Source organism: Corvus brachyrhynchos, unplaced genomic scaffold (assembly GCF_000691975.1).
Source record: "Corvus brachyrhynchos isolate BGI_N302 unplaced genomic scaffold, ASM69197v1 scaffold70, whole genome shotgun sequence".
Taxonomy (NCBI): Eukaryota; Metazoa; Chordata; class Aves; order Passeriformes; family Corvidae; genus Corvus; species Corvus brachyrhynchos.
This window is the reverse complement of record NW_008236217.1, coordinates 5,825,936-5,845,850: the sequence shown is the minus strand read 5'-3', so window position 1 is coordinate 5,845,850 and position 19,915 is coordinate 5,825,936. Positions and strand designations below refer to the sequence as shown.

General features: G+C 39.0%; 1 protein-coding gene across 3 annotated transcripts in view; it reads right to left on the bottom strand.

Moving 5' to 3' along the window:
• The window catches only part of RPS6KA2 (ribosomal protein S6 kinase A2), a 250,972-nt gene that overhangs the window by 98,251 nt on the left and 132,806 nt on the right, over window positions 1-19,915 (bottom strand). For all 3 annotated transcript variants that reach the window (XM_017746000.1, XM_008643316.2, XM_017745994.1), the window contains exon 2: window positions 1,588-1,704. In XM_017746000.1, coding sequence (XP_017601489.1) covers window positions 1,588-1,704 — 117 coding nt within the window. The remainder of the gene's footprint in view (window positions 1-1,587; window positions 1,705-19,915) is intronic.

The following is a 19,915-nucleotide window of genomic DNA, read 5'->3' as shown; positions in this document are numbered from 1 at the left end:
TCTAATCCTGCGAGAAATTATTTAGGCCTTGCGTGAACAACTTGAAAACCTAATGGTTTGCATCCCCAGAGGCATGGATTTGAACCATTAGCTCAAATATCACGGAGATGAAAATGTACAGGGTTGGGGACTGCATAAGAAACACAGAGCAGACCTCTCTCCCCTGTGTCTTTGCTGCTCTGGGGTAATTACTGATCTTTCTCACATAACATATGGGAAGTAATCACATGCAGCTCCAGACAGGTACACTGTCCACACTCACCCTGATGCCCCAGAAATCAGACCTCCTTTTGGGGAGTGGTTGCAGAGACCAGGCATTTTGCTTATAAAATGCTTAAGGCTAGAAGGCCAACTCATGCAATACTGAAAATACATCAATACAATCTAAGGTAGCCAGTGAACCATTTCTAAAATCTTTACTGCCTGAATATGAAAACTGACCATTCTGCCTCTGTTACTTTTGTGAAAGATGTTTCCTTCTCCTGTTCTTCTCCTTCTTACACTGAGTCACACAGTAAACCTAATTTTGAGCTGTTTGCTTTAAATGATTCATTTAATATTTAAAACTTAAATACACTGTGCTCTGAAGAAATTATTGAGCTCAAGGCTTGGTATTAAATGTTAACTTTCTTGATACCTCTCATCTCAGGGAACTTCTAATAGATTTAATATCAATATAATTCTAGAATAACCAGGAAGTTGATAAATACTCTTGACTGATAAATATAGCTTATAGTTGATAAGTATAGTTTCCTTTAGGAATAAAACTAAAGGTTCTGACTGGAAAATATTGTTTTTAAAACTCCACTGAATAATATAGTTATAAGGACTTCCATGCCTAGTTTCCACTAGGTTCACTGTTCCAAAGGTTTCAATGGCTTATTTAAACCATGGAAAGACTTAAAGGCTGAATTGACTCTTCCTTCTTTCTCTCCATCTTTCCTTCCTGTTTTTGTTTCCAATCAACATGCCCTGCTGAAGAACTGTCTTTGGAATTAAGAAAATCCTGTGTCCTAAGATAGGTGGAGAATGTTATTTCTCCACCAATTAGCATATGGTCATACAGGCAGGGTTTTTTCCCCCATGCTCTTGCAACAATGATTACTGTATTCTGCACTGGGGTTTATCTCCAGGACCCTCTCAAGGCCTCTGAGTGTGAGCTAAACAGCACTCTGGGACTTGGAAATGTGCTGGAGGTTGCCCTAAGTGGGAATTGCGCAGCTAACTTCTTTAAGTCTTTGAACGTTCACGTCCTCCAACTAAGCACCAGTGGCACACTCATCTCCCTGGTGGATAGGTCAGAAAGAGGGAGGAGGGTCTAGTTTTGTAAACAGTGATGCTTATTAACAATCACTTGTACTCATTAGTCCAGGTCCAGAGCCATAGGCACTATTTCCTAAACTGGTTCATATGCAGGAATCCAGCTAAAAGACAGAAGTGTTACTTAAATGAAGAGAGAAGGACTTTCCTTATCTGCCATTACAATATAATTTATATATGCACAATGTCAGCAGTTGAAATGAACTCAGAGAAAGGACACAATATTTTCAGTATTGTTCTGGGTGATTAGGTGACAATAAAAATTACCTTTCCATATGAACCTTGTCCTAATACTTTCAACAGTTCAAACTGAGAAGGATCTGCTTTTTCAAAACCTTCCTTGACATGATGACTGATGTCTATTTCCTTCACGATACCTTCTTCCTGCAGAGGAAAAAAACAAAAAAAACAAAATCCCCAAATCAGAGCTGTTATCCTAAGGAAACATATTTTTTATTAAAATCTTGTCTTTTGTGATGCTACAATCATGTAGCAAATTTTGAAAACAGAAACAAATGCTTGTCTAAATATTCTTTGTGTCTGTTACCAGCTGGGGAGGGTAACTGTCAGGATATCCAGACCTGGTGGTTCTGTTTATTGAGCCTCAAAATATGACTAGATAAAGACAGATTATACAAGCTGAAGTAAAAAATACACTGCAGAGCTAGGGGTGCCCATCAGAGACCTTGCTAGCAGAGTAGCATGTACTCAAATCTGCATTGCAGAGGCTCCATCACACTTGTCTTCACATACTTTCTCAATTTCCCCCCAAATCATCATTTAAGTCAATCTTAAAAAGCTTCCTTAGTCTTAAGCAGCAATTCTTCTAATGAGTAGGCAATAAAGAAAAGACATTGCTAAAAGAGCCTCTTCCTAGTTACCTCAAAAATTGGAAAGCTACTGCTGGCAAGGATTTTAAATAGAAAACAAATTAATAGTTAGATGTAAAATGAGGGGGTGGTGGGAGAAGACTGACACAAACTTCATTGCTTGCAAGAATTAGCTTTATATGCTTTGGATTTGTCCCGGTTCTTTTGTTAAAATACCTCCTCTGTCAATAGATGCCCATTCCTCAAAGACACCAGTTGAACTAGGACCTTCATCATGCAAGCTGTGACATATGGCATTAGTTTCAGTTGTTTGTTTCATGTTACTTTGGCATGTTCCTCTAAAAAGAGAGCAACTGGGTCAAGTGAGACCCAGAGGGATGACGTGGAGTTTGCAGCAACCCAGAAAGCCATTGAGCTGCAAAGAAACCTGGAAGAAAGGACCTACTTCTCAAGGACACAATGATAAGGAAAGATAACATTTACACACCCTTTTATTTCTGTCGTGTTTTGTACACCTACATTTGAGCTTTTTGGTTTGTTTGGTTTTGGGTTTTTTTTCAAATTACTTGTTCTAACTTCTCTACAACAAAAATATGAATTTTGAGTACAAATCTTTTGTTTCATTTCCCAGTTCGAAGGGAATTACTCATTTAGGGATATGTCTGAATGTTTCTGCACCCAGAAGAAATAACTGGAATCTCACAAACATTTTTTACGTGCAATTTTCCTGCAATTTTCCTTTCTTCCCCCAAAAAATCCTTATAAGATCCAGAAATATAACATTTATTTCCCACACTTAGTAATTAATGTTGAGAAAATATAAATAATTTCCTAAAAATGAAAAGGCATTAAAAAAAAAACTAATCCAAACATTTGGCCAAAACACATTCCGTAAATAAGAATAAATTTGATTTTTTTCTCCCCCTCCAGAAAAACTGCTGTCAGTTTTTACCAGCTGTAATTTGTCAGATACACAGCTTGCATTACCCAGATTTCTTACGGTATTGTAGTTTCATCCCTCCTCTTCCCTACCCTGCCTCTTTACACTCACATGCTTTGGAACAGGGACTATATCCTCTTCTTGGTTTGGAAAGTTTCCTCTAGTTCATTTGTGCTACCACAATCATGGAAAAGAATCATCATCTCAGAGCAACTCATTTTTCTGATCCTAATTCCCGTAGTTTAAGGTTTGACTGAAAGGAAATGCTTGAAACCAATGAACAGTTTTCACAGAGAGATTCAAAGGATTTCTAAGTACAGAACAGCAAAGATCTCTCTTTTCACCCTTCTGGCTTTAATTGCTGTGTGAGATAGCATAACTTTCTGATATTAAAGATATCATTTTTTTCCATTTTTTTGTACTCCAGCCTGAACTATGAAGTCACTTTCAGCTACATTTGCAATTCAAATGATGAGTGAGTTTCAATTTGCCCATTCATATTACTCATCAAAGTAACAGACCTACAACCCTAAGTGTTATTTCTCATTGTATTACTAAATTTAATATAACCTCTTTAGGTTCATAAAATGTGTTCAGTTACAGGAATATATTAAAAGTATTAAAATGATGAAAATTCAGCTTGCTGGAAGAGTGCTTAAAAATTTCTAGCACTCCCATAGAATAGCATAAATAATTTATAACATGCAATAAAAACAGTACTTTAATTATATGCATCTTTAATTAAAAGCTCAGGAAAAAAAAGAAGAGTATTTACAAAAAATGAAACCAAATACAAGGCCTAGCAATGTTTATCAGAGAAGCATGGATTTTAAAGACAGAAAAAACATGTTAGATTTTTGGTTATCAAAATATAATAACATTGGTTAGAAGAGGCTTCAGGGGGTCATCTAGTCTAACAGTCCTGCCCAAAATATCACCAACACTTGATCAGACCAACCAGCTGGGTTTTTGTCCACTGTGGTTTTCAGTGTCTCAAACACTGAAGCTTGAGCCACTTCCTACAAAAGATTATTCTCTTTCAATCTGCCCACAGTCCAGTTGAGCTGGCTGATCCATGCATCCTTAGGAGGAAGCAGGATATTTTTCTAGGAAGGTAGGATTTCCTGTGGATTTCCTGTGGTCACCTCTCTAGAAAGGAGCAGCAAAGCAGCACTGAAGAAAAGCATGCGAGACAGCTGTTTTTTCATCCATCACCACCACAGTGGTGTCACTTGTGAGCTGTCCAAGAGGTAGATAGTATTTTAGATGGTATGACAAATTCACTTCCCACTGGATCAGAAAGCCAAACTGGCAGTGCTTGAGACTGAAGACAGACACAGCTCCTTAAAGGAAATACATGCTTAGAGTGTTTGCTCACATGCACCCATTTGCCTTGAATGTATTTCTATACTCTTATTACTTACTGGCTGCATAAGTTATGGGATAACTTCTGTTTGTTTGTTTTACCTTACTAAGAAAAAAACCCAACACCAACCAACAGTGTTATATTCTTTATTTACATTCTTACTTACATGGGATTTTCTCATTTGAAGTCTCTCTGTATTATGCTAATATGGAATCTGGCATAATTTTTCTCAGGTATTGATGATCAGAGTGAAACCCAAACTGTTAAAGCGTAAGTATTGTGGGCAGGTCTCCCAACTATTTTTGCTCTGTGTTGCATCCTAGAAACTTCTCTAATATGGATTTATTTTTCCCTGTTCCCGGAAGTGCACCATATTTTCATCAGGAATTTGCACAACAACAATAAATGTGAGTCAAGAGAACCACGATACAGACAAAGCCTGCACACTGAAGAAGCTGTTTTGATGGAAAGGATTTCACTCTGGAAAAAAACCCGACCAACTTCAAAAATGGTTTTGATCAGTGAAGTCAGTGCAATCAAAAGTGAATGTTCCACAGTTTGATCTTGCAACAGCTGTGCACACCAGCCCAGGCTCTTGCTCCCTGCTAACTTGTCCCAACACTGCATCAGGAATGCTTGACTGGACGAAGCTTAATCTTTTGTAAACTTCTCTAAATATTTATGTTTGCACAAAACCCATCATCTTGTGACAAAAGTGAGATGGATGTTCTTGGTGGCTTGAAGAAAGCACATGGTCAAGCAGGATAGACTAGAGGAGGGAGAGCAATAAAACCGGAAGGACAAAAGAGGAATGGAGAGTGCTTCTCTATCTCAATACAAGAAAGACCTATTCCGGGTCTGATTCTCTACTGAATTACTCACTTAAAGGCTTCCCCCAAAGCTGGCAGAAGGTTTGGACATAAAATAACTCATTATTAGAATTCAAAGACCATTTTGATCTCTTCTCCTCTGGGACATGGGAGAAGAGAGCCTCTGTTCTTGCCCTGTGACTGTGGATAGCACAGACATATCTGTTTTGGTGCTTCTGGAAGGCAACAGCTCCCTGTAGCATTGATCTCAGCTCAATTCCAGGATTGCTTCATGTAGCCTTGGAGATAGAGAGGCATTAAAGCTCAGCGGCTGGGGGAGCCCAGCCACAGAAAACTCTTCTAACTGCAATAATACTTCCTGACCCACTGTCACATGTCAGAGTAGGATCAAGTGTAGGGGTATGGATTTGGCAGTGGAGTACAAAGTCATACAAAAGGGCAGCCCTTCCTGGAGAGCCACTCTTCAATTTACTATCTTTCCTGTTCCACAACCTCTCAGCAAACATTATGGAAAGAATACCTCCTAGCAAATGGACAAGTTTAGCCCCTTTTGGAGTCTTGTCTGGCCGCTTCCCAACTAGTTTCTGAACAAGCAGAGCTAAGGTCATCAAGCAAAGAGACCACCTTAACTGCCAGATATATTTCACCCACACACAAAAAGTTTTCCTCATCAAGACTTCCTGAAGTATCAGGAGGGGGGAGATTATTCAAGAGTCAGTCACTTTTACGAATGGAAAAATTTATGCTACCATGTCACATGGGACAAAGCCATGGTGCTAGTGTAACATGATTATTGTTTTGAAAAATCAGTAAGAAAGGATTCCTAGTTTTATTCCTTGCATGGTCATCTCCATTGCAGAGGATCAAGACTGACATACAGGTATTGCTGTGTAGGGTAAACTTCATTTTCCAATAAAAATATGTGCACTTTTGATGTGCAAGTTTTACAGCCTTTAGGCTTGCATGCTTTAGGGTCTGAGGTCAATGAAGAAGTCAATGAAAATGTGGCAGGAGGAAATAAGAAATGACGATAACTCAGAAAGTATTTTACTGTTGTTTGAGATAATCATTATTTGTCTACAGCATATGCTCAGGATACAGACTTTATTTTGTTACCGATCTTCCCATTTGGCAGGTTACCACCTAACATAAACCCAAATCACAATTATTTAACTACCAAGTATCACAGGCAACACAACATTTCAAAATAATATGATTCATTAAGGAAGCATGTTTAGAACTGTGATATGGGAATAGTTAGGACAGGATGTGTCTGATAAAGATGAGGCCAGGTTTCTACCTCTGTTTCACAGTTTCTAATCTGGCTCAACCCATAGGAGAGTAATTTGTGTCATAGACATAACAGGCTATTCAAATGCTGCCTAGGGCAGGAAGTGAATTGCTGGCCCGCATTTAGTTCTTTGAGGACAAGTATCTACATTAAAAAGAAAGTATAGGAGCATTTTCATTAGCCTCTTCCCTAGCCAGTCTCCAGCAGCTGGGGTAAAAGTTGAGAAAGAAATCTTCCATTTTAAATGGGTTACAATCCAAGTTCTGGCCTCTGCTGTCATCTGGAAAGATGTAAACTGAGCAATAATACCATAAATGGGCCTGGTTGCTTTGTTCTCTGCTGTCAAATAAACATTTGCTTTAACAACAATGAATTGAACATACTGAGCCCTTAAGAAGCATGTGGAACTCACAGTGAATTCGCTGGACATTGTGCCAGGTCTGTATTTGGCTTTCTAGCATAAGCTTACCTACCTTCTTGAAAGGTCATATAGAGTTAAACAGTACAGTATAATTTTAAGAGAGATTGGGATTTCTTTCACAAATGTGAATAGAATGTGTTATCTTGCACATGGAATTCCAACAAGTATGTCAAAACTTACTGGGAAACAAAAACCTTAAGAGCAAGTTCTGTAGAAATCAGCTGTTAAATTCAGCAGACCTTTTTTTAGAGAGGGTAACAAGCTCTCTTTAACACCTCTCTCCAGCTCCAGTTTTTTATCCTACATTTTCATTTTCTTCTCCCTAATACATGCGTGTACAGTTTGGGTTCAGCTGAAGTCCAACGAACTAAATGGGAAGAGATGAATCACAGAGAGCAAAGGCAGTGAATACAATCTGCTGGATAGATTGGTGAAGTCCATGAGGTAGAGGTTTGAGTATCTGGGAGATTTGGGTAAACTCTTTTGTGCCACAAGGCATCCTGTATGTCTTTGATGAATCACTTAAGGCTGAATTCACCTAAATAAATGCAAGCATTTATAGCACGGGAGAAAACGTTTTGAACTAGGTTTACTTTGAAGTCAATAGAGAGAAGCAGGGACTTCATGACTAAAAGAGATCAGATCCTTAAAAGAAATCACATCCTAAAAAGTGCACATTTCTGTCTGATGACTATGAAGAAAGCCTAAGATAACCTGCTGAGCTGAGGGCTTCTGTAGTTGCATTCATGAGATGAATTCACGTTTGCTGTATGATTTTGAAAAACACTTAAATAGAGAAGTATTGTGGCCAGATTTTTAATGACATTACAAGAGAGATGTTTGCTGATAAATGCCATGAAACTTCTATTGAAAGGGAATATTTTTCAAAAGAATTTATACACTTGAAACATCTAGACAATTAAAAAAATACTCTAAGGTGTTGGAAATCCACTTATCAGGACTTTACAGCTTGATAAATTAGGCATTTTTTCTACATCCTCCCCAACCTGAAACGTAGAGAAAGCTGCTTTTTGCTATCCTTTGGGAATACCATGAGATTTAACACAGGAAAAATTTGAAATTCGCATACTGCAGTAATGGATAGACAAATTATCTGAAATGTATCCAGTACACATGAGATATCAGGTGGCCTACAACTGAATTCTCCTTTAGCTCAGATTGAAATATTCAATCAGTCTTGAAGTCTGGTGCTCTTAATCTGATGACTGTAGTGTCTTTACAGATTCAGTCCCTGACTAGGACAAATATATGTAACACTATGACCGCAAAGTTGCATGAGGAGAACAATCTTCCTATCCCAAGTGCAGATACGCATTAAGTACAGGGAGACACCAATTCCTGATCTAGACTCAAATCACCAGCCAGGGTAACTCTAATTTTTATGTTATTTCTTTTGCAAACTGCAAGAGCTTATGAGGAGTGGTGAGTAGAAAGAGTGGCTAAAAAACTATTAAATCGAGGGGTTATAAAGAGAAAGACAAGAGTAGAACCATCTGGGCACAAAAAAAAATAAAAATACAAACAGTTGGCCAGCCTTACTCCTACAGCAGCTCTCTACAAATACTCAAATACATTAGTGAACTTTACCAAAAACAGTCTCAAAATGAGTCACACCATTAAAGGACAAAGAACTTAGCCACATTGCTCTAATCTACAACAAATGAGAGCAGGAACATTTTCACCAACATCCTACGTGGCACAGCTTATAGGTGTGGCATTGGCCTTTACAACTCCGAATGGTAGGGGCCAATATACATAATTGCATTGAAAAACAAAACTACAACATAGCTCAAGTCTGGCTCCCAGGTCAGTATTGCTCCCTGTGCACTCTGCTCTGAACTACTCACAAACTCTCTGTGAGTGGCTTGGCTGACTCCTGCCAGAGACCCTCTCAGGGATGCCCCCACCCACCATCACTGCAACCACTCACCAGAGCTGCCTGGCACCTGCTGCAGCACATCAGCACTCACAGGAAAGCCCTAATGGGACAGTCCTAATGTGATGGCAACCCATGCTCCATGCATTTCCAGAATACAGGTACCCCCCACATCCCCATGTCCCAACTTCCCATCTGTGAAATGCAGGTAAGGCCATCTTCCTCTTTAGCATGGTTAGGCACTGGGCACTGGAAAGATACCAAGTGCATCAGATAGTTTGATATTAGGCTTGAAAAAGAAGGAAGACAGAAAAAAAGTCTATCTGTTAAGGATACTATTCAAGAAATATTAATACTTGCTAAATTACTCCAATTCCCTTATTGCTGTACTCAGCTGCTTCATAGCTAGAAAAAAAGAGACTAGAAAAAAAAGGTGCCTGGTGTTTTACTAGTGCATTTGAGTGTGAAATAAAAACTCCAGCTGCACTAGGAAGATAAAGTGCTTAAGCAAAACATATTTTGAACCATTTCCTCACTGTTTCGCGATCCAAATAAAACACTGCTCACCACAGCAGTGTAAATGGCACCACAACACAGAAAGTAGAAAATACAAAGCCCTGGGGCATTTGCATGGTGATTTTAAAGAACTGAATCATCTTTAATATGCATACTAAAGGAAAAATACCAGGTTTCATCTCAAAATGTGAGGCAGAGTCCACAAAAGGCTGTAATAAGAGATAATCATATTACTGAAGTGCTGGATTAGTCAGTTTAGGAAAAATACCCGTCTGCTGTTTACAAATCACTGGTACGGTTTGGTAATTATCATTTTGTCTCCAAGAGGAATACTGGCTTGCTTGCACATTTTGCGTCCTCCCATTAATTAAATCAAGCATCCACTAAGGGTTCAACCAGCTTGTACTTCACAAACTGGAGTCCTGCTGGTGATGTTAGGGAAAAACGTGTTGTAATGAGGTTCATTATCTCAATGGCATTTTACAGGCAGAGTATTAATAGGGAAATAGACTAATGTGAGGTCATTATGGAATCAAAGCAAATAGAAATTAGTTTTAATGCTACTGTTCACAACACAGAGCATCAGTGAAGGCATTGAAGGAGAGAGGCTGATGCAGCTAAATGAGGCAGAGAGAAGATGGCAAAAGGGAAATTCTAACAGATGATATGACAAATTTAGCAACATGGACAGAGGAATAAGATGTGGAGGGCAGAGAGAAAAGGAGGTATCAAAAAGGACACAAGTCAAGGGCAATTGGCTTGTGCCTATGCCAACAGAGAAGTAAACCAAGAGAAGAACTGCAATATTATACAATTTGAAATGCAACTTTTGCCCCTTTTATGCAGCAGCTTAATCCAATTTAAGTACCTAACCATCCTTCTGGGATGAGGAGAGAGTACAGGCATGCATGTATGTACTAGAGTGATCTGATGGGGAAGCTGGTAAGCAGTCCTGGCACACTCAGAACTGCTTCCAAAAGAAAGGGTGAGAGTGTGATGGGGACCAGGGGTGCTTTTCTGCACAGCTGGTTAATGGCCTTGGGCACCCAGCCTTCTCCAGTAACTCAAATGGGCCAGCAAAACACATTATGAATGCAGTGGATCCAGACTCTGCTTATTTATGTAGACTCCAGCTTCCATTTTTTAAGTTATACAAAAACACATAAAATTTTAAAAAGAGTTACACAAAGTACCTGACAATACCTCATCTCATGCTGGCTCCAGTTTCATGGACAAATATTTAGCAAGGGATAGTAAAACTTATCTCTTCAGCTGTATACTTTTATTACAACCATGGCTAAGACCCAGGTCATTATTTGCAGACATTTGTATTTCAGTGCCTAAGGACTGTTACCATGCACAAGTACCTGTTTAAACAGAGTTTCTGCAGGCTACTGAAAATCTGGCCCAGGAAAAGGCCCATTACATTTTGTGGTTTTTTGAACTCTCAAAAGCCTCTAGTTTAGGTCAAGTCCCTCAAAGATTCACACACTCGCTCTCCAAGGAACAACCTGCTAAATAATTATCACACATCCTCCTTTCTGTGAAGGGAATAATTGTTTACAATTACTACACTAAACAGAAGCATACATTATGTAAACACACTGACTGAAAAGATGTGTGTTTTGGGAATGAGAATAAACAAAACACAAAAAATCCACCTGGATGCAAAGAACACCTTTGCAACACTGTTTGGAAGACTGCAAAGAGGTCAAACTGCTGCACCAATCTGTTCTGCAGAGATTTACAATGGATAATGTGGTAACAAAGGGGGCAGTGGTAAGTTAGTTGGTTCTCAGCTGACCGGGATCTTGAGGAACTTACCATGACAGCTTCACAGCAGTAAAACTTCAGTCAAAGCTGATCCACAGTCTACTGAAGTCTGAAATAATTTCCAGAGTAGGATTCATCCAAATACACATCTCTGCCTGAGTTAGCTGTCTAAACTTCTGTACAGCTGACAAAAAAATGAGTGCTTTTAGGCTTTTCTTTCTTTTAGACAACAGTATGCCTCTAGTAATCTAAACCAGGACTTAGCAAGTTTGCCTCTTTCTGCTGACTGTAAAGGAAGTCTATGCTAATTAGTTCAGATACATATTAATTCTTCCTTCCCTCATTCCTCAGTGACTCCTTCAACATCAGATGGAGCATATGTGCTTTTCCAAAGACACACACTGCATTATACCGGATATTTACAAGCCAGCTTTTGATCAACACACCTTTTTCACAATGGATTTTCTACTGTCTCCAGCAGACAATGTGTGATGCTCTCATAGTTTCATTTTTCTGGCCTGATGTATACTTGTACAAACTATTGCAATATCCTTCTGCAGGGACATTCTTACCCTGTGTGGCTGCTGCCATGATCTGCCACCATAAGTCAGGGAAACCAGGGCTCTTGGCCATGAAACTGGAAGCAAACCCACAACCCTGTGTCAGATATCATGCCAAACTTTTACACTGGGAGAAACTTTGAAAGATATGAGAAAAAAAAACTTTCTTCAGTCTCTCAATTCCAAATACATTTTACTTATTTGCACAATCCTTGTAGTATTTGACTCATTAGATCACCTGGCATCAGTAAGGAAACTGCCAAGACAACTTAAGCTGAGCCCAGCTGCAGTGCTCATCACCATGTTCCTGCAGACTGTGAGACATGGCTTTCACCTGCCCTGCAGCTCTTTTATTCTGTCCCAGCTGTGTAAAGGGACATTTACATTAAGTGGTCCTGGTTAATATCTTCAGCCATCTTATTCACAAAAACCTTTTTGAAAACAAAGGTATGTGATGATGATGAAGGAAGGCAGTGGAAAGGAGCTCTTTCTGTTAAATCCATTTCTGTGCAGAAGCTTTCCAGGTTTCTAAGTATTGAGTATACCAGTTTGAGAGCAAATTTACTGCTTAAGCCTCCATTCTACAAGTATTTTTTTAAACATATACACAAGCAAGAAAAAGGTCAAATGGAGATTACCAAGTTCCTGCCAGGTAGTTTTCATTGACCTGCAGCTATTTCAATATTTTTCTGTTCTGGCTGAAAACTGTTAAAACAAATTCACATGGCATCTTAACAGGTAAAGGCTTTGTTGGTCTGGTTTTTTAAAAAAAAAAAGAGAATCCAAATGGCTTTACTGAAAATCAGTTTTCTGCACACTGTAAAGGGACAAGGTGGAGAGAGAAGATGAACTTATATCTATTGTCTTACTGAAAGGACAGGTTTGCTCATAAGTGATTACAGAACTGCACCTACAAAAAGACCAGAGCACAGATAAAGATCTTCGTAAGTGCAACATCACGACCTCTTTCTCAAGTTTATCCCCAATGAGCTGGAGTTACCCTGTACAGTAAACTGTGAGATTTTTCCTATGCTCAGAGCAGCCACAGAGCTGTCTGGGGCTCCTGGAAGAGACTAACCTCCCATTCAGAGAAAAGTGAATGGACACAGATTAAATGAGTTCTGCCTATTCGACTTTTAACATTCATTTCAGATAGAGCTTCCGTTACTAACCCAGAGAGAAATGAACGGCAAAATACAATGCCACACTTTACACAGGTGTACTCATTTTTTTCAACATCAAGCTAATAAAATAATTTTTTTTTGATGTTCCATATGGTGGATGCTATCCCACTGGTATGGATATCAAAATCCCCAGCTGGCTCCACTGGGCTGCAATGTTAGTGAAATCCTTAATGCAGCTGGGAGACAGCATTCTGAAGAAGAATCTGTTACAACAGTATAATCACCAACAATTTTTTGCTACATAAAACATTTGAAAATCACTTGAATTCAGTAATCATGTATGAAACACAGGACGCTAAACAGCTTATCTTTCCTTTACAGATAAGGCATTGATTGTGCTTCTCAGGGAGTCCTAGGCAATTGTGCCCACAGTATGTTATAGCCTTTAGAGTGAGTCTTATTTTATAACCCTAGCCAGCCAACCATATCTGTATCACGTGTAACTATAGTGATGTTTTATAAAAAATAGCAAGACAACTGATTGGTAAGTGAAGTAATTCAATCACCCAGTAATGACAGGAAGCTGAAATTAATATTATGGACAAAGGAAAAATAGAGAACACAACCAGAAGACGACAAGCCAAAGAGGAAAGCTGAAACCACAAAAAAAGTGTTACTTTAAAGAAGTGTTTAATCAAATACACAAGTCCAGTGCTCATTCATTTTCCTCATTTTGTCATAAACCAAGAGCAATTCCACAGTGTTTCCAAGACACCACGGGACGTAAAGTTTCTGTAATTTAATACCTAATACTGTAAGGAAAAAACTCTTTAATGTAAAACACAGTGAAAAGCTGATTATGAATTTGCCACAAATTTTGCTTTGTTTGTATTCTTAAACTTATTTGCATTTAAAACAATCTTTTTTTATTGCTGACTACACAGCAGAGTCCTGGTATGCCAAAGCAGAGTTCCATTTTTCTTCATTAAAAGCTCAGTTTTCCAAAAAACATTATTTTTGGACTGTGCTTTTTCTGATTTGTTTTCAAGGTTCAGAATGTTTCTTTATCCATGAAGGCTGAGTAAATTGTCATCTGCTATCTTTGAATTTTATCCAGAACTTACAACTGAAACTTTTTTGTACAGGTCAATACCAAAATCTTTTGTCTTCACAGAACTCCTTATGCTTGTGAAGATACACACCGATGTCATGAGTTTGCATTAAACTATGTTACTGAAACAATCTGCATAGTTGCAATATCTAAACTTCCAGTTCTATGAAGTAGCAAGTAAAGCTGGGTGACGTTTAACACTGCTGTGTAAATAGCCTTCATTTGGAGATTAAGAGTAAAGAGAAGCAAAAAATTCACATCAGCTTCTCATTTCAGTACCAACTTTCATGCCAACAAGCTGTAACTGTATGTTTTAAGGACACTGAGGGTTGATTAGGCGCAGTTATAACTAAGATTCCTGGAACTGCAGAGAGCAGAAGAATCTAAGCCACTTTTCTCACAGTTAAGGGTACTGAAAATAGAACCAGTCTTTTGTACACATTCTGCAAGTTGACCCAGCGTGATGTATACCAAACACAAATAAGTATTATAGAAAATGCACAACATTATTCCCATTATTAACAAGGAAAAAATATATGATGTATATCCACATGTATATGCTGGATTTTATCTGGAGTAAAATCAGAAGTTTGTTTTTGTTTTTGGGGTGTTTTTTTAACAAAAGCTCATCTGAAGACTTCAGGAGTCCATTACACACTAAACAGAGCCTATCAGCCAAGTTAGCTACTTGGGAATCTCTCTCCCTCAGAAGTCACCAATGAAAGGCACATAATCCCTTACAGTGTTTTCTTCATCAACAAGCAAGCAAACCAAGTTACTGCCCACCCTACCTGAAAACCTCCTTCCTGCCTTCCAGTCACCCTATCACAAATATTTGGGTGGTAAGCTGAGTCTGGGAGAGTGCCAAGAGGAGTGTAGGGTTGGGCTGGGCAGGAACCTGGGTAGGATGCAGCTGCAGATTCCTGGGATCCACACCAGCATCATGAAGGGCATAATGGGGACATGAGCAGAGCTGCTGCCCCTCCGAACCTGGAGAGGTATTGCCTCAAAAAGGTCTCCAGCTGCTCAGCTCTTGGGAAGTTGTAAGGAGTCTTTTGAATCCCAACCTGAAAGTGAGCCACAGGTGAGTGAGGTGGCAGTTCACACAAGGTGTAGCGCCCCAAAGAAGTGGCAGTAATGAAAGGAGCCAGGTTGTTTTGTAGTTGTGGACAGCTCTGGGAGAGATGTAAGGCAAAACACATGGGGCACGTTCCAGCAGCGAGGCCTCAAGCGATGACGGAAGGGTTTGGGGGGGTGACAAGTCACAGGAAGCAAAGCTGACAATCTCCCAGTCCACCACAGCCACACATCTGTTCAACACTGCAGGGTAACCCTTTGGCTATTACAAAAGCCCCAGAAGTTCTGAGCAGAGGCACGAAACAGCTCTGCAACCCGTGTGAGCACTGCAGACAGGTTCAAGGGGGATTCTCAGACTTGGTCTTGTAACTCCCTCCCAGGCCACTCTGGGACTTGGGGATAATACTTCTGGCCTAAACAAAAGCTGTTTTCCACCATCTAATGTGTGCATGGAAACACAAGCGCTAAACCAAGCCTGTTACAATGTCTACCTGCAGTATTTTGTCAGTTATGCAAGACTGGAGACACGTACCGAACCTAACTTATACTATGGATACAGTCAGGGGCAATAAACCTAATCAGAGCATGAAAAATTCAGGTTAGACATCTGGAAAATCCTTCCCTGGGAAGGGCAGAGAAACATCAGAACAGATGCCGCTTTATGTGTTACTAACTTGTATCCTACCACCCTTCAGCTACCTCTTTTTTGTTTTGTCCTATCTGATATTAGACTCCTTTGTTGTGTTTTTTTCCAAGAACCCACAATGGTCTCCAGATGGCTGTAAATACAATGAATACTATTAACAAATGGTGATCATTACAAGACTTGTAACAGATATTCAGAATCCACCTCACAAATATAAGCCCCAGCTCTTAAAAACCCCTCTCTTTATTAATAGGTATAAGTAATCACCAGCAACATAAGTAGGTGTTGGATGACTAACTGCTCTTGTAATAGTTTTGCAGGATCAGGCCCTAAAAACAGAGGATACAGATGGTGAACACAAGAGGCACACCGAGTGAAAACAATTCTCCTTTTCCACAGTGGCAGAATGCCAGTTAGAGTCTGCTAGTGGTGGTGTCATACATATGTGCCAAATTTACTCATATAAAAAGTGAATTTGGCATCGATATCTGTTGCAGCTAATCAACAACATGAGATAAGTGGGGCAACAAATTATGCCCCTTTTAATCAGCTAGCACTGTCATCTCCTTTATAAACATGGAGAGTTTCCAAATTTGTTTTTGGTAAGTTTAAAGCAGTAAAAGAGGATGGAAACATCCTGTTAACAAAATACTGGCTCAACCATCAAAGAACTTCCTACAGACTTTAGAGCACCATCAAAACACATAAATAGTATCACTTCATGAAGAAAAGTCAGAGATGAAGAGCAGATTCATCACTTAGTTTCTAAAAGCTATTTGAGAAATAGTAAATTATTAGATCCTAACTGTGGATTTCCAACAGTGTGATTTCACTGTACTGATGAAGACATAAATGTTTGAAGAATTAGGCCTTTATTTTACTAGATGCTTGACTGCACCAGTCTAAACAACCAAATAATGTGTTATTTCACCTCTTGTTGTAAAAGGGAGCAGAATGAAAACCCAGGATTTTACCAGCTTATCTTGGTTCAGAATGCAGATCTTCTCTGAAATAACATAAATGCCAACTCTTTTGGTATTCAGAAGGTGGCATGTTGCTTGGACCATGTATCCCTGACACAAAAATCTGCAAGGGGAAATTCCCAGTGCTCCTGATACACCAACCCACTCAGAAAAGCTCCAGCATCATATCCATTTATATTTTAGCACTCCTCAGTGTGAAAAAGATCAGTTATAGAATATAATGCTATGCAAAGAACAACCATAAAAAAAAACTGGATTAAAAATGGCCTAGGCATTTAAAGAAACTTTTCCAAAAAGGACACAGGTCTGAACACATGATTACTTAATAACAAAAACCTAAGCCTATATGTTCAGACATAAAATGACTAAGAAAATTTAGGTTTTCATCCAGATTTGCAACCTCCTTGCAAAGGATGCCAGTAGACACGGCAATCTATACAACAATCTTTCAATAATACAGAGCTGTTTCAAATCCAGGAATTCAAAACTAATTCAACTGAAAGCCAAATGAAAAGCTGCATGATTCACCTGGTTTATGAAAGACTCAGAACCTTCAGTAATCCAGTGTAAAATGATTTGCCAAACAGAACCACTTGACTATGGAGGGTGAATATAAAACTTGGTTTATAAATGCATCAGGTAACTGCCTGAGGAACAGCCCAGCATTGCATTAGTCCTGCAACACCCCCTAATTTTGCTTTCCCTCCCTGTGAAAGTGAAATTAAATTCCCTTGAGAGTTTCCGTTGCCATTGAAAAAACATTTCAACAATCCACATACAGGATTTACTCCACTGACCACTAATGCCAAAGGCCTCAAAACCACTTACACTGAGAGAAGATGAGTTTTGCAATTTGTAGCTGCATCTATGAAGCAATGAAAAATTGATGGTTTCCTTTCGACTGTCATAGAAAGGGCTGCTTTGTACATTTCTTTCCTCGGGGAATCCATTGCTATAATTTTCCATTGGAAAGTTTCTGTATTACTGCATTGCTAAAGTAACTGCAGTGATGACCTAATCTGGGTCATCAAAAACCTAGGATTAATCACATGTCTAAAAACAAACAAAAAACTGTTCTGTAAATTTACTTGCTTGATTATCTGAAATTATTTCTATAAAATCCTATGAAGCGTTCTTCAAAATGTTAAAATATGGGCTGTGAGTTCTCAATTTTTCACCTGTAACAAATAAAAAAGTAATTTACATTTCTTTTTTTTTTTAATGTTATTATCAACAGCATATGCACTGTGAACATCATCCATTGCAGGATGCCAAAGAAACAACAGAAACATTAATCTAGCTTCAGAAAACCCTGCACGTTGGGTAAGTATTAACCTCAGAGGCTGTGAGGTTAAGCTGCTTGCCTATGGTCACAGACCAAATTTGACAGGACCAGAAACAGAGTCCAAATTTCCTGATTCCCCCGCCCTATCATAAGGCAACACAGATGTAATTGCTAAATTTTAATTTAATGGTCTGTACAATTCATGTTTCTAAATCTCCAGGGCTTGCACCAGCAGGTATTAATGCTTACTTCAGGTTCAAAAGTACAAACTACACTAAAAGCTGTTTTTAGGTTAATGGAAATGAACTGGCCCATCTTGAAACACCATGCTGTTTAAAGCATGCTGTTGCTTACAGAACTCTATGAGAATGCTGGGCACACAGCTCTTGAGTTCCTTCACCCCTCTCATCAGAGCTGGCAATGCAGGGCCCAGGCCAGTTTTGCACAGCCTGGGACATTTTCATACAGCTCCTCTCTATATAACCTTGACCCCACCCTTGCAGGCACAGCCTGAAATGGCACAAGAGAGGTCAATCCCATTAGATTCAGCACATGCTCACTAGGTGGGAGGGCGTCCAGCGTGTTTTGGGGGGTTACCTGCGCACATAGGATATTCTGGTTCCAAAAGATCAAACAGTGGCTCATTAGAACTGTTAGATGGCTCAACTGCCTCAATTCCCCAGTCCCATTTCTGCTGAGGCAAGTGTGTGCCCAACATGTCTCTCTGGAAGAGCTCCAAATTGTTTCTTTTCAGAGGTCCCAAGAGCACCCAGATGTGGAAAGCCAAGACAAGCTGCAGGTAGTCATCCTTTGGAAACTCCTCATTTACACAGCTCACAGAAGAAGCACGGAGAAGCACACATGCCTCAGATCACCATACAAGGGGGGACAATTCCTTCTGCGTCCAGAAACTACCTCTAGTACTCACTCAAAACCAAAGTCTGCCATTGCAGAAAGTTTTTCACATGAAAAATACAATTTCAAAATTTGTTTTTACCTTCCCTGTCTTCATTGTGCCTTCATTTCTCTTGCTAACTGACTGAAACTTCCCCACGTTTTTATTAACATTTTTCCCCTGACTTGCATGGTTTGTTGGTCTTAATGGTCCTACCCATTTTGGGGGTTAAGCAACATCTGCTCAGATAATCAGAAGAGAAGAGATTAACAAGTCAGAGAACAGTCATTACCTGGAGACATTCTGAAAATAGCTATTTCCACAAATCCAACGGACAGAGCCATCAACTACAGTAATCCTAGAGGAAGGCAGTATTTGCATAGAAAAAGTATTTTAATCTTGTAAGTAGAACACAGAGTGAAATAGGTTTCTCTAGTTCCAAAAATGTAAACTCCAGTATTTCAGGAAATAAACAGTGAAATTAGTGCCCGCAATGCCACTAAATGTAAATTGTGCCATATTTCTAGGGATTAGCCAGGTCTAGAATAAGGGACTACTTAGTATGAGTGAAAGAAAACCAAAAGTATCTACACAGTAACAGCTTTTTCTCTTAATGACAATCACCTCTCCACAAATGTCTGGGACTACCTGCAAATCCAATAGCGTGCATATGTTTAATACTTGAGCCGGAGGCATCCAGTTAGCCCAGTTACTTGGATAATGCTAAAATAAAGACATTCTTTCTTAAGGAACTCCAGCGCATCTTTAATGTCAGAGCACTTTTTAACGTCTACTAGACTTCACCCTGTTTCATTTTTGATTTGAAGCATCTACTTATTGGAAAGAATATTGTATTCAACTAAGAATCTGTTGGAAATTTTATTTAACTATCTTGGATTTAATTACAAAAGTTACTTGAGATATATATATATATATAGATATATAAATCTAGAACTAGATTTTTTTATCAAGTATATTTTGAGAACAGTTTTTGAGCTGTGGTTTTATAAAAAAATCTTTTAAAGATTAAAAACTCATTTTCCCTGTTTT